Source organism: Jaculus jaculus, chromosome 4 (assembly GCF_020740685.1).
Source record: "Jaculus jaculus isolate mJacJac1 chromosome 4, mJacJac1.mat.Y.cur, whole genome shotgun sequence".
NCBI lineage: Eukaryota > Metazoa > Chordata > Mammalia > Rodentia > Dipodidae > Jaculus > Jaculus jaculus.
Genome location: NC_059105.1, coordinates 90966177 through 90981111, shown reverse-complemented (window position 1 = coordinate 90981111; position 14935 = coordinate 90966177). Strand labels below are relative to the sequence as shown.

General features: G+C 39.6%; 1 protein-coding gene across 5 annotated transcripts in view; it reads left to right on the top strand.

Moving 5' to 3' along the window:
* Positions 1-14316, top strand: part of Lypd6 (LY6/PLAUR domain containing 6) — a 133593-nt gene extending 119277 nt beyond the window's left edge. For all 5 annotated transcript variants that reach the window (XM_004651828.2, XM_045148222.1, XM_045148220.1 and 2 more), the window contains 2 exons: positions 9619-9749; positions 11431-14316. In XM_004651828.2, coding sequence (XP_004651885.1) covers positions 9619-9749; positions 11431-11598 — 299 coding nt within the window. In that variant the 3' untranslated portion in view covers positions 11599-14316. The remainder of the gene's footprint in view (positions 1-9618; positions 9750-11430) is intronic.
* Positions 14317-14935: the final 619 nt, after the last annotated feature.

The window sequence follows — 14935 nt, the reverse complement described above, 5'->3', positions numbered from 1 at the left end:
TTCTTATGTCAGTATTTTGTCATAGTAACAAGAAAAGTAACTAATTCAGATGAGAAGCTTCCATCACATGCTTTAGGCTGATTGATTTTATCTTAACCACTGTCCACTGTAAAGTCTCGTTCATTTCCATTTTGCACACTTTCCCAAACACCTCTTTGGTTGTTGTCTGGTAATGAACACCTTGCTTTCTGAATTTCAGTGGTTTGCTTTCAAAGACACATTCCTCCTATGTATGTGTCAGTTATCATTAAGAAATGTGTATAGGGCTGGAGAGGTGGCTTAATGTTTAAGGTATTTGCCTGCAAAGCCTAAGGACTCATGTTCAACTTTCCAGGTCCCACATAAGCCAGATGTACAATGACACAAGTGCACAAGGTCGCACGCGTGCACAAGGGGTCACACATGTTTGGGGTTTGATTGCAGAGCCTAGAGGCCCTGGTGTGCCAATTCTCTCTCTCTGTCTCTCACTCTTGCATTTAAAAAAAGGCAGTCTGTTGGGTTTGCCTCAAAAAAAAAAAAAAAAAGAAGAAGAAGAATAAATGTGTATGATAGAGCCAGTTATGATGGCACGCATGTGTAATCCTAACACTCAGGAGGCTGAGGGAGGAGGTTAGAGTGTTCAAGGACAGCCTGGGCTGCAAAGTGAGACAATAAAAGTAAAAGAGTAACAACATATGCTTCATGTTTTTACAAACAGGAAAGTGATTGCTTGTCAGCTTGCACAAGAGTGGCTGACTGCAAGAGAAAGGAGGCCAGTCATGGCTCAGTCAGGTTGATAAGCATTTATTTATTTTTAATTTCTGCCTGGAGGAATTCCTTACATGGAACAAGAGAAGGCAGCACATCTTTGTAAGGAATCAATGGAGAGCCATTAACAGGAACAGGAAAGCCAGGAGAGTCACCTGATGCCTGGATGCCAGAGGCTGTGTAATAATTCCAGTTAGAGCAGCCTTTAAATAATTCAGCTTGTCTGTAGCTGGCTTTGCAGCTCATCCTATTCATAAGTCTAGTTTCCTTTATCTTGGCTCCTCTTTTCTTTCACTTGCCATATTACTGAGCTTTGAATTAAGGTATAATATACATTTAGAAGAGTGAACTGTTTAGTAATGGTTTCTCCCAAATCAAATGCAACATTTAAAAGTGACCATTTCCTTGAATTCAGAAGTTTATCTTGTGCTTATTTTCAGTCGCTTACCTATACACAAGGGCTGAGTTATGCCCCTCCACCCCATTTCCTATATTGATGCCCTAACACGTGGTACCTCAGAGTGTGACTGTATTTGCAGATAGAGTCTTGAAAGATATAATAATAATAAACTTCAATGAGGTCTTTGGGATAAGTACTAATCCCATGTGACTGGTGTCCTTATAAGAGGAGACTGGAACCCAGACAGGCACAGAGGGGAATTGTTATAAAAACTTAAAGAAGACAGCCATCTATGACCAAGGAGAGAGGCCTCAGAAGAAACGTGCCATTCATACATCCTGAGCTCAAACTTCTCCAAACGATGAGAAACTTTTTTGTTTAAGTCAGTTGCTCTGGCACTTTTTATAGCAGTCCTAGCAAACTAATATTGGTACTATCCTGATTTTCAATAGCATTTATTAGTTTTTCCTTGTGTTGGATTCTTTGTAGACATCGAATAGCAGGTGTACTCTTTTATTTCCAGGTTGCTTTCACCCAGTATTATCACCTCTCTTATAAGCTCTAGTTGTAGTTCATTCTTTCTCACTGTGAATATATGCCATTATTTGTTCTACCACTAATGGGTGTTTTGTAGTTTCTGGCTTTCTTTCATATAAATAGTTATCTAAATGTGCCAGAATTTTTCATTTCCTTGTATCATTGGATATATATCTACTGTGAAGTTTATGGTTGATATGCATGGGTTTGATCTTAGTGGAATCTTGCAAATATTTTTCCTTGCTATATGAAGATTATACTAGAAGTTTATTTGGATAAGATTATATATATATATATATATATATATATATATATATATATATATACACATACACACACACATACATACATACATACATATACATATATATATGATAGAGGTATTATAGACATCACAGAACTAAATTCAAATGTTGTAAGTTGGCTCACCTTTGGATAGAATAGTTTGGTTAGATGTGCTCTTGACATCTGTATTCATAATAAATGGCCTGCTATATTGTGCAAAGACTCATGTTTTATGCTGTAGGGGGGATACCGACTCCCATAGGAATGGACCCACCTTGCTTTCAAGATTATAACCTGGAACAGTAGATCTCAACCAGGAATGTCTTGCCCTAGCCCAGTGATATCTGTTAACATCTAGGGACATGTCCATCATAGTTGGCGGTGATATTGGTATCTAGTCAGAAGAGGTCATAGGTGCTGCTAAACATCCTCTACCACACAAGCCGCTCCCCTAAGTACACTTATCGAGATAAAGATGCCAGAGTGTTGAAGACCTCACTTCTGAGAGATGGAGCTGTTGTGCTTCTCTACTCCTGCTAAGTGCAGCTAAAATCCCAAGTGCCATGTGCTGTGCACACTACAAAGCACATTTTAAAAGACTCTGACATATGGAGAGAAAATGCTGAACTAGCTAGAACTTTAAGACACAAAGAACAGTGCTATGGTGTTTTGTTCTGTCCTATATCTTCGAGACATGGAACAATTTGAAAATACTGTAAGAACTTACAAAATAAACCCCAACCATAGCTCTCATCCAGAGGACTAGGATGGTAGAAGCCTAGAAAAACACAAGACTTTCAGAAAATAACTGTGTTTTGCAAGCGAAACACCACAGCCAAGATTGGAGGCCCACCTGCACTACCAAAAGGTGAACAGAGAACATAATCTTTAGTTCACAACAGGCTTTAATGAGGTGATCCAACCTTCCTGTTAGGATGGTATTGGAGAACAGTTAGGGGATACTTGGTCCACTCTGTGCAATCACTAGGTCTTCTCATAGCATCACGGAGTCCATAGCAGTGAGCACTTCCAAGTCCACCAGTAACAATGATTTGCCTCCTCTCCTCCCTGAGGTTGTATCAGAAGAGACTCAGTGGAAAATCAGGACTTCACCATTACCCACTGGCAATGAGCTCCCATGTTCAGCATGGTATAAGTAAAGACTTCAGATCATTATTCAGGTACTCCTGTCACTCTCCAAAGAATTATAACATTTGCCAATGTTCAGTTTTCAATTTAAGAAAACACTCATCATTCCAGGGAGATATCAGATTGAATGAGAAATGATACTCAACATTGTTTTAGTGAGCTACCTATTATGGTTACAATTTTCTGACACAATCATCTTTAAACCATGGAAAATGTTATTTTGGCTCACAGTTTTGGAGATGTCAGTGCATGGTTGGTTGGCTTCATTGCTTTTGAGCCTATAAAGCAATACATTATTGTGGAAGCCATGGAGAAACAAGCTGCTCATTTTATGATGACTGAGAACCAGAAAGAATGTGAAAGAAGGGCATGTCCATGGTGAACTAACTTCCTAACCAAGATTCACCTCTTAAAGTTTCTACCTCCTTCTAGTAGTACTACAAAATGGGAACTAAGCCTTTAACCTGTGCTTTTAAGGCATGCCTTAATGATCCAGATGATAGCAAACAGTACCAAACTGAAGTAGAGGTACTAGAGGGATCTGAAAAGGATGTTAAGTTAATGACAACAAAAATACTCTAGTCGTCACAAGTACATTGAAACCAATGAAAATATTTATCAAAGAAATAGAATACATGACTAGGAACCAAGTGGAAATTTCTGAACTATAAAAATATACTGTACCTGAAATTAAAAGCCCAATGGATAACCCAACAACAAAACTGAGGAAGCAAAGGAAAGAATCAATGAGCTGCAGGACAGAACTTCAGAAATCACTCAATCTGAACAACAAAAAGAAAATAGATTGGTGGAAGTTAAAAAAACTATATAGAACTGAGTCTTAAGGAATTAGTGGACCTATGTTGTAGTCAGGTTCACATTGCTGGCAGAAAATACCAAACAGAGAGCAGCTTGAAGGAAAAAAAAAAAGAGGTTTATTGTGGCTAACAGACTTGGGGGGAAGCTCCATGATGGCAGGGGAAAACAATGACATGAGCAGAGAGTGGACATCACCTCCAGGCACATCAGATACACAACAGCAACAGGAGAGTGTGCCAAACACTGGCAAGGGAAGGCTGGCTATAATACCCATAAGCCCAATCCCAACAATGCACCATCTCAAGGAGGCTTTAATTCCCAAATTACCATCAGACCTAGCATTCAGAACACCTAAGTTTATGGGGGACATCTGAATCAAACCACCACAACCTATAACAGAAGATGTGCCAGGATGGACAGCCCAGATGTTTGCCATCTCTGTCTTAGCTCTCTCAGGCCTCTTAGGCTCTGTTCTTAGGTACTTGTCTAGAGATACATATTGTTTTCTACTATTGGACAATGGAAGCAGTTCCATATTGCATTTGTAAGGGAGGACTTATTTTACAAGATTTTTTCTAGTGAGATGTAGGGAATATCAAGTACTCAGGTAGGCATTTGAAGTTCACCTGTATATTCAGAACAATAATGCCCTTTTCACAATGTAGGGAAGTCAACCTAATGCCTACAGGCTCTTTTCATGAGTGTAATTGTTGATTTCTTTAAGGATAGTCAAGACACTTGTATGTCTTCTGGAAAATCATACTCACCCAAACCAGGAAATGAGATCTTATACTGAGGAAATGATAATGGAGATATTTCAGAGAACTTAGAGTCCCTAAATTTGGGGAGAGAAATCTGCTCTGTTTCTAAATTTTCTGATCTTCATTGACTGGAAAGATGGAAGTACTGTGTGTGTCTGCCTCATGAAGGTCACCCCTTCCTGAGGTAGACAACACATGAGATCAAAGGTAAGCTGGTGGGAGTCAGTGTTTGGTTCTAGACATGTCAGGTGTGAGGTGATCTTGGCAGTATTTGGGAGATAGATGAAAATTTGGTTTGGTAACTCAAAGAAAGAAACAGATTAAAGATGTGGCATCAAAAGTTTGATGAAGCTGGATGTGATGGTGTACACCTGTATTCCCAGCAGAGGTAGGAGGATCATTGTAAATTCGAGGCCAGCCTGAGACTACATATTGAATTCCAGGTCAGCCTGGGCTAGAGGGAGACCCTTCCTCAGGAAAAATAAATGTTTGATGAGGTAACGAATGAAAAGAGGTTCAAAGACAAAAATGGAAGAAATTGTTAGGTTAGGACAATTATTGTGAAGACAAAACATAGAAGAGGGAATCTACAAGAAAAGTCTCTGAAATCCAGAATGAAGAATCCCAACTGAGGAGATTACACATAAGAATGTTCATACAGATTCTGTACCATCAGACCTTAAAGGAGCATCTTTGATATTTGGCCATCCATGGCAGATGTGAGGAACTAAATGTACAGTAAGGAATTTGAGCAAGATGTGTAGAGACAGGCATCATTAGCTTTTAATTTTCAACAGAATTTGTAATACTGAAGTTATTTTCTTTGCATTCATTTTATCGCACCTGGAGAAATACTCTCCTGCATTACTTTAAACATTATATATCTTTGAAAAAAAATCAAGACTAGCTGAGCCACAGAGAAAATTGAGCAGTGAGAAAGCCTTTTATCTGAGATGTGGGCATTTATGTCTCATTTTAATACAAATTTTCTTATGTATAGTTTATTTAATCAGTTTCCTTTATTGGAAGACAATATTGGTATGTTAATGAAAATTTTCATTTTGGCTGTGAACTGGTTTAAATTTCAAAACTACATTAAAGAGTGTGTATGTGTATGTGGTATGTGAGTTTATGAAAATTATATTTTGTTTTTCCAGGTTATTGATTAAGCTCTCTTTATATTTCTGATTTCACTGTGAGTGAAAAAGAGTTTGGTTTCTCAACCTCTGGGAATACTATGCAGTTGCAGGATATGAGATTTTAGAAGCTGAAACTAACTTGGTAGAAATTCAAATCCATCCTTTATCTTTTAGATAAAAGCCTTTGAAATCCTTTTAGTGTGAAGTTATCAGCAAGCTTCGTTCTCATATAACCTCATTACCAACCCAAGGATTATTCAGAATGCATGGAGAGCAAAGCTCTGTGGCTAAAACTCGGTTTTTATCACTACTCTAATGCAGTGATAAGCTACATGTGGCTGCCCAGTTCTGCTTAGGAAATTCAATCTGCTTGCCCCAACACACCCTTGAAGATCATAGATCACAGTGCATACTGAAGTCTCTCATAAAATGTACACTAAAGAAACCAGTTCAACTTTATTTTAGCATTTCCAAAACTTACTTAACTAAAGAACATTTTTCCATATTAACATTTCATAACTTACCTTGGGGCTTTGAAAGATAAGAAGTAGAGTAGATGTTTCTGAGGAACTGATGCTTCAAAATTAAGTTCTCCGCTGATGGAAATGACCACAGTATCCTCAATATATTTTTGTTTTATGTATTGGACATGGTGACATTTAAGAAAAACAAATCTTGCCCACCATCTTCAATTTTCCTGTTTTCTCTCCAAGTCCAGAATAGCAATATTAACTTTTGAGGTGCTGCAGTTTTGCATATTTTACTGATAAAACATTTTTCATGAAGTGTTGGCAGTACTTTTATTCAATAGAGTAAACTCCCTCTTAATAAATTAAAAGAGAAAAGTATGAAGCAAAAGCACTTATACCAAGTTCACCAGTTGTTATTTTAAGGCTTATTTAAAATGAAATAATTCATTACTTGGGGGACAAACCTAATTTCCCAAACTGAAACCTTGCAGTAATTTACTTATTCTGTAAGCTATGATCTTATCTGCTCAGATTTACATTCTAGCAGTAAAGCCCCTGGCAGCTGCTCCTAGTTGTCTGCATGAAGAGGAATCAGAGATAAGAACATTCCTCTTTTTATTGCTTTATAGAAAATTTGAAGTTGGGGTAGGGGGTGGGAAAGGTATGCCCTCATGGCCATAAACATCCAGGAGTCTGATGCCAGAGAAGGAAACCAGTCCTCTTTAGAAGATGTGCTAAATCTCTGAGGCCTTTCACTGACCTGCATTCCTCAATACCTGCACAGAAGAAATCACAAGAGAGCTGATGCTTCCTCTGCATCCCCAGAGCTGCCCTCAACCTTAAAACAGTCTAAGGCTTTGGGAGAACCATTGCCAGGTGTAGAGCTTTCAACTAACTGTGGACTTCCAAATGATCATACCCTAATTCCAAAGAATCCCATGGGACTGAGAGCAAGCTAGAGGCTGCCTGAACCTGACTTCAACAAGCAGAATTTCTTCCAGGGTGCAATATGAGAATAGCACCCTAGAGAGAGCCTAGACTCAACTCTTGAGGCAAGATCCTCCCAGTGTGACCCCGGGAAAGGTGCTGCCATTGGTTAGATTCAAATCAGAGGTCAACCCATGTTCCTGTGAAGTGGGGTCACACATTTAAAATCTCCAAATTGTCTAAGATGTGTCATTGAGGTCTATTTAGCTCAGTCTTAGATCTAAATTTTTAAAGCTTTCTTCTTTGCATATTAGCACTTTGGTTAAAAGCTGCCAAAATCATGACTGGATTTTAGGGGAGATTTCTTTTATTGCATAATAAATAATATCATAAAAGATCATAATTCCATATTAGCTACTAAATAAAGCATGCAAACTTGAGTCCAAGATATGAATGAAAAACAGCTCAGTGACATGTCTTAAGAATTATTCATTTTCTTTTTAATGTGAAAGTGGAGCAGCAGCATTCTCCTAAATCCCAGGCTTACAGAGCCAAATGCTGCCTGGGGCCTTTAAAGAATTATGTTGGCAAAGCCATTTTTCTTTAGCTTTTAAATTACCAATAAAGCAATTCCCTGTGGGATTTTGGAAGAAATTCCAAGCTTTCAGCCTCATCAGATATAAAGGGACCTCTGTAGACTCCTGCCATCCCCAAAACGAATGGCAACCATGCAAGGGAACATCTCAGTTTTGAAGCACCTGTGCTGTTGAGTCCATCAGCCTGTCCTAACAGCCGGCCATCCTCATTGGCAAGTTCTTCTTTTGTAGAGAGTCTTGCAAATATCTGTTACTTATTGTAAGGTTTGGGAGTGACCAAGACCACACAAACCACTCTGAGGCAAAGATGAAAGCTTTTATTTGGGAAAAACATGAGCTGTCAGAGCTGACTCTCAAGAGTGGAGCACAGCTAACCTGAATGTCCAGATAGCGGGCTTTATAGGGCTTTTTAGGTGGGGAAAGGTGAGGAAGGGAAAAGTTGAATAAGAAAGGTTCCTTTAGGGTTTGAGAGATGGCTTAGTGGTTAAGCACTTACCTGTGAATCCTAAGGACCCTGGCTGGAGGCTTGATTCCCCAGGACCCATGTTATCCAGATGCACAAGGGGGCACACGCATCTAGAGTTTGTTTGCAGTGGCTGGAGTCCCTGGCACACCCATTCTCCCTCTCTCTATCTGCCTCTTTCCCTCTGTGTCTGTCACTCTCAAATAAATAAATAAAGGTTCCATTAGGGGAGACCTAAGATAGCCACCTTGTGGAACACGAACAGTGACCAGGCAATTTATGAGAAAAGGGGGCAGGAAATCATGACCTGGGGACATTGTTAGGCAAGGAAGGGATAATGGCTGGGTTTCTTGAGGAATGTGGATAATCTACTTCCTTATGCTTTGGTCACCATTCTGCTGTCCTTGGTAACTCCATCTTGGGAGTCTTTCCTGACCGAATACCACTTACACACACAAACACACACACAGACACACACACACACACACACACGCCCTTCTGATATAGTCTTTCATTTCCTGTTAGGTGTTGACATCTTCCTAACTTCTATTCTTTTAGGTCCATATTGTTTAACCCTTCAATTTTGTGGTGGTTTATGTTGATGGGTAACTTGACCAGACCTAGAATCACCTATGAAGGATCCTCTAGATTAGGTTAGCCACTGTGCATGTTGTGAGGGATTATCCCAGTTTCATTAGGTTAGTTGAGGTAAGAATATTCACCTTAACTGTGGGTGCCACCATGTCATAGGCTGGGGTCTTGGACTATATAACGAAGGGAACACTAGCAGAACACAGGCACTTAGCACTCTCTGCTTCCTCACTGTAGACTTAATGTGACCAGCTGGACTTCAAATGCTTGCCACCATGCATTCCTGACTGTGATGGGTTTTATCCTCTGGAACTGCAAGCCATAATAAACTCCTTCCTTCCCTAAGCTGCTCCTGACGGGCATTTTGTCCCAGCAATGAGAAAGTAACATATAACACGCTTCCAGAAAAGTGCTATGTCTGTCACCACCTAAGCCACCCCTCTGAACCACTCATTCATTCCCTTAAAAATAACAGTCAATGCATGGAAAGGCAGAAAGTAATGCCATTGTGTGCTGACTTACGGGGATTGTGATGAGCAGAGAGTCCATTAGCCCACAGAAGACTGTCCTCCTGCCATGGTGAAGTAGGTCTCTGCAGGGAGACCTTTGGGTCTGTTCATCCTACATGTTGATAAACCTTTGGGGGAATTAACATGTCCATACTCCTGCTGTGTTCTTTTCAGCCAGACTATGCTAACATTTCCCATCTGAAGGCATATTTTCTCTATCAACAGAGACCAGATACTGCTTTACTCAACACACGATGGAAGTCACAGGAAATAGCATCTCTGTCACCAAACGCTGTGTCCCACTGGAAGAGTGCTTGTCCACTGGCTGTAGAGACTCGGAGCATGAAGGCCACAAGGTCTGGACAATACAGTTGTGAGCCCCTCCCCCATCAGGCCCTGCTGCCCCTGCAGGCTGCCTCTTCACTGTCTCCGTGGGGGGTTGAAACTTGCTTCTTGTCCTATGTGCCTTAGAAGAATTTAACTGTGCAGCAGGGAGGGGGTGAGCAAATACAGTGTGTAAGCACACATCAAGTCAGTGGAGAAAATGGTCACAAATCCTGTCTCTACTCAGAAGAGTCATGCAGCTACCCAAAGGGGGAGGAACAAGGAGTGTCCGTGCCTATTTGGTAGAGCATTATAGATGCCCCAACAAGTCCCACCCAAGGAGGATGGAGGCAGTTCAGTTTTGGTAACTTTTTCAAGTGAGAGTTCATGTTGTTCCTTTTTGGAGTCCCAATCGGGGGAGCCAGTGTCCATGGCTCATTTGGCAGGCGACAGGAGAACTGCCTTCCTGTGTACTTGTTCTCATGACACTGCATCCAGTGCCAGTCTACAGAAGCACTCCACATAAAATGGATTTCTTAGGCATGTAGGGAAGAGAATGGAAAGCTTGTCCTTGGAGCATGCTTATCCTACAGCGGTCCAGGCCTGTTTGCATGATCTTCGCTTATCCCATGTTGGCCTTTACTTGACATCTGGCCACTTGTCAGACCACCTTCCTAGAGCTCAATTCAACTCTCTCTCTCTCTAGAGCAATACTGCCAGTGAGAGCCTCTTTCTCTTATAAAAGGCCAAACCCTAATTTTAGACAACTTCTCAAATTCACTATAAAATAATTTTAAAAATATAATTGATCTACTTGTTACTAGTTTGAAGTAAGAAGGTAAAACCATTGTTATTATCTGCCCTTTGGCCCTTAGGCATCACTGTGACATCTTTTCCAAGAAGAGTATTAACCATCAGAGGTCTATCATGTGCTCATGTTATACAGCTATTAAGTGACAGAATTCAAACTCATTTCTGGTCTCTAATCTCTGTTCTCTGTATTATGCTATGTTCCTAGCTCAGGCCAATGAAAATGAATTATCTGATATCTTGTTAAAATTCAGATCCTACTTCTCAAAGTCTGGGGAAGTTAGATTCTGCATTTCTAACAAGCTCCTGAATGATATTGAGGCTGCTAGTCAAGACTGTATGTAGCCATGGCCTAAAATGATTTCTATCAATAAACCCTTGGGTTTATTTCGTTCATATAATTCAGCTTAAAGCAAGAATAATTGCATAAATGGAACCCCTTCAAACACTGACCCACTCTAGAGAATGAGCTAACTGTCCCTATGGATAATGTAGGAAAATGTTCAAGTTTAAATATCTGAGTTGTTGCCGCTTCATTTTCACTGTGAATATGCAGCAGAGGAAGTTCGGCTTTCCTAACAGTTTCTTCCTCTTGTCAGGAAGCGCCTGTTTGAGAAATCAAGGCAAGCTTCACCATCCCCATTTCACTGGCAAAAGAGCTGGGGCTTCAGAAGATTATAAAACACTGTACCAACCATAGGAGACATGTCAGAAATTGAACCCTGAGCCTTTAAAATATAGGCTGGGACTTTTCCATATTGCTTCTAGATGGACATCATTCACAAGATGCAGCTTCTTTGTAGAACAGATCATTCTTATTTGCCATAAGTCACATAGTTCCTTCCAACCTCCTCCAAAGCCTGCTGTCTTCTCATGACCCTTTTTCTTCTCTTCCTCTTTCAGATCTGCACCTCCTGCTGTGAAGGAAATATCTGTAATTTGCCGCTCCCTCGAAATGAAACTGATGCCACATTCGCCACAACATCACCTATAAATCAGACAAATGGGCACCCTCACTGCATGTCGGTGATCATGTCCTGTTTGTGGTTGTGGTTAGGATTCACCTTATAGCAGCTCCACTTGTAGCAGCAACCCATGGGGATTACCATGTCCATAGTCATGCATGAGTTATTGGCCTAGGTATCCTTACACATAGGAACCCATAGATAGCATTCTCGGATGCCATCACAACCAGGAATTACCATTACCACAAGGAACAAGCATTACTTCAGTATTGTCATTTCCAGCATATCCATGACCCCATCACAGCCACCCTGCCCCAATAATGACCTTGAATTTTATACCACAAACCTGTGTTTGCACTCCAAGAAAGAGTTCTGTATTTATTGAGATCTAGAATCCATGCATGAGCTACAGGAAGTCTTAGGACCCTCTGAGTTGTGAGGAATTTATTCTATGGGCACAGATACACTTTTTTTCAGAAGAAAGGTTTATAAAAAAATTGGTTTAATTATAATCATGAATTCACTTAATAGCTTTGGAATTTTAAAAGTACAAAATGAATGGACTATTTTCTTTGAGATTCTGATGGAGTCCCTGAAAGAGTAGCAAGCAATTTGCTCAGCTTAATTTTCTCAGCCTCCTTATCTCAGTGCTGAGAAACATATTCCTTCTGCTCTTTGTGGAAGATAAAAAGGCAACCATAAAAGTTCAGTGTACTTGTAGAGGAGGCAAGAGAAAGATTTCCTCCAACTTAATAGGAGTAGCATCCATAAAGGGGCTGTGTTTATCCCTTCTTGTAACTGGGGAGATTGGCCTTGACTCTGGACTTAATTATACTTCATGAGGTCCTCTTGGGCCAATGGTGTCCTAAATTCAAGGTGGAGTTATTTTCTCCAAGTGTTGGGTTCTATTTGGGTATAGCTGATTTAGTCAGAGATGGGATTTTGGTATGCAGGTAAGCTATGTGGAGATCAGCTCTAGTTCATTTTGAAGGCATAGAAGTGGCTCAGCAAATCTCTTCCTCCATTTGTAGTTTTTACTGCCAATGAACCTCACTTTCCAAAACCCCACTGGCTTCATGGATTTAACTATCTCTAGACCAATAGAGAAAGAAGGCATAATAATGTTTAATAATGTTTAAGATGAGAAAAAGTAGATAGTAAGACTAGTATGGTAACACAACGGGAAGTGTTTGTTTCTTTTAGATACTGATTTTGAAGTAGAAGATAAAATTTTCACCATCCTGCTATATTTTTAGCACCCAAAATTACAATTTTTTTCCTTCTTTATAACTTCTTTAAACAATATTTATTTTTGTATGGTAATGCTGGAAGCTAAAATATATTCTAAAAAATACTTTTTTTCTGAACATAATGATCAAATTCAAAAGCTTATTTTTCAACAGTGGTAGAGTTAATAATAGTGTTTGTGGAAAGCTGTCTAGAATGCTTATACCAGTGTTGAAAAACTTAATGTGTTCTGAGAAAGAGCAATTTGTTTACCTCACAATTCTTGCTCATGCTTTCCTCAGAGATGTTGTCCCAGAAGTATTCAGGTGGAGACCATCACTGGTCTGAACTTCTTTGAGACTTCTGGGGAATGTTTGTGGGGAACTTGGTGGGGCCATGGCTGATAAAGAGAACAATACTGTTAGGATCCATCGGCCCTGCACAGGAAACTCTCCAGCTCATAAAATGAGACACTCTCCCCTCCTCAGGGACCAACTATGAACTGACAGCAGCAACTCTGACACAAAACAATCTAAATTGTATCACAAAGCCTTAATTCAGAGTCTGGTCAGCGTATTAATTTGTTGCATATAGTCAAGGTTGGGTGAGTCTAGGGTGAAGAAGCATGATGTGTTAAGCACTTTCTATGTGCTAGGCACTCTGCTGGGCACTTTATGTAGTTAGGCAATATAATCCCTGCAAGAACCCTGTAGTACTCATATTTATGCTTTACAAATGAAGGTACCGAAGCTCAGAAAAGCTTGATAACATGAAGCTTCAGGTTCAGGTTATAAGAGATGAATCACGATTAAAGGGAAAAGGGAAGTAGAGTTTACTCTTCTAGGAACACTTCCAGTCCTGACTTCATGGGAATCTACCCAATGTATCATAGAGACTTTATCTTACCCTGTTTTGGCAGGATACCATTTGCATGTATCCTCACTTGATGCTTTTCTTTTTCCTTTGGGGATTAAGGTTATAGCTTCCTTATTCATCCCTCTTGTTAAAAGAGGAATAGTGGACCTTGCATCTAAAGATGCTGTAAGAGAATGAAAATTTGATGTTGTACATATCTACAAGTACCATTTTTGTGCATGTTCACAGTCCACTGACATTTTCTAAGTACTGCATGTAACTTGAACAAGAGACAAGAAACTGACCACATCAAAGCCTCCCTAGCTGGTGTACAGGGATCAGGTTCACACAGTGTAGATGCACCCACCTGAGGGAGTTACTGCAGACGATGCACAGATGTGCTGTATGCATCCCTAATGACTATCAAAGTGGCTTTTGTTTAATTCTCTTGAAAGAACATGATTTGCTCACCAAACTTAGCCTCAAGAAGCTAAAGAAGGGTCTTTCCTGTGGAAGGTCCAGGACTGGTTAGCCATCTGAATTTTCAATCACATTAAATTTTCCATAAATTCTCACTGTTGGTGATGGCTTGAGATAAAAAGAGCCATAATGTGTATATTAACGTATGTGCTACATATTTATTTTTAGACTCCTTTCAACATTTGTGTCAATATGGAATTAATGCCTAAACATTGTAAATACTGTACATTTTGTAAATCAATGAATAAAGGTTTTAAGTGTATTTCACCTGCTTCATCCTGCAAATGAACATGTTAATCAGTGATTAATATGTCTAAGTTATGTTCAAGGTATAGGGCTTAGCACCACAGGAACTTCCATGAACTTTCTTTCCAAGTGTACAGACAAGAAAAACATGCTTAAAGGATATAAGACAATTAACTCATGCCAAATGATTCATGGAGACTATAAATGTTACAGAAAATCAAAAAAGGAAATTATAGTACCAACCTCTACAATATGATCTGTCGTTTCCCTTGAACATTTCTTTGTTAAGCCAGAAAATATAAAGATATTATACTTGGAGATATACACATAAATATAGTCACCCCATCTTATTCTGTACTTAGGGTGAATTGTGTTAATGACAGCACCATAGAAAACATTCACCCTTGGTGATTTCTTCAAGAATAGGAAAAATATTGGAATATATATAATTTGCCAATATACAATATACTCATTATACTTTTATTTTATTTATTTGCAAAGAGAGAGAAAGAATGAGAGTGGCTATGCCAGGACCTCCAGGTGCCGCAAACTCCAGATGCATGCACCACTTTGTGCTTCCAACTTTATGTCGGTACTGGGGAATTGAACTGTGTCATTAGGCTTTGCAGACAAGT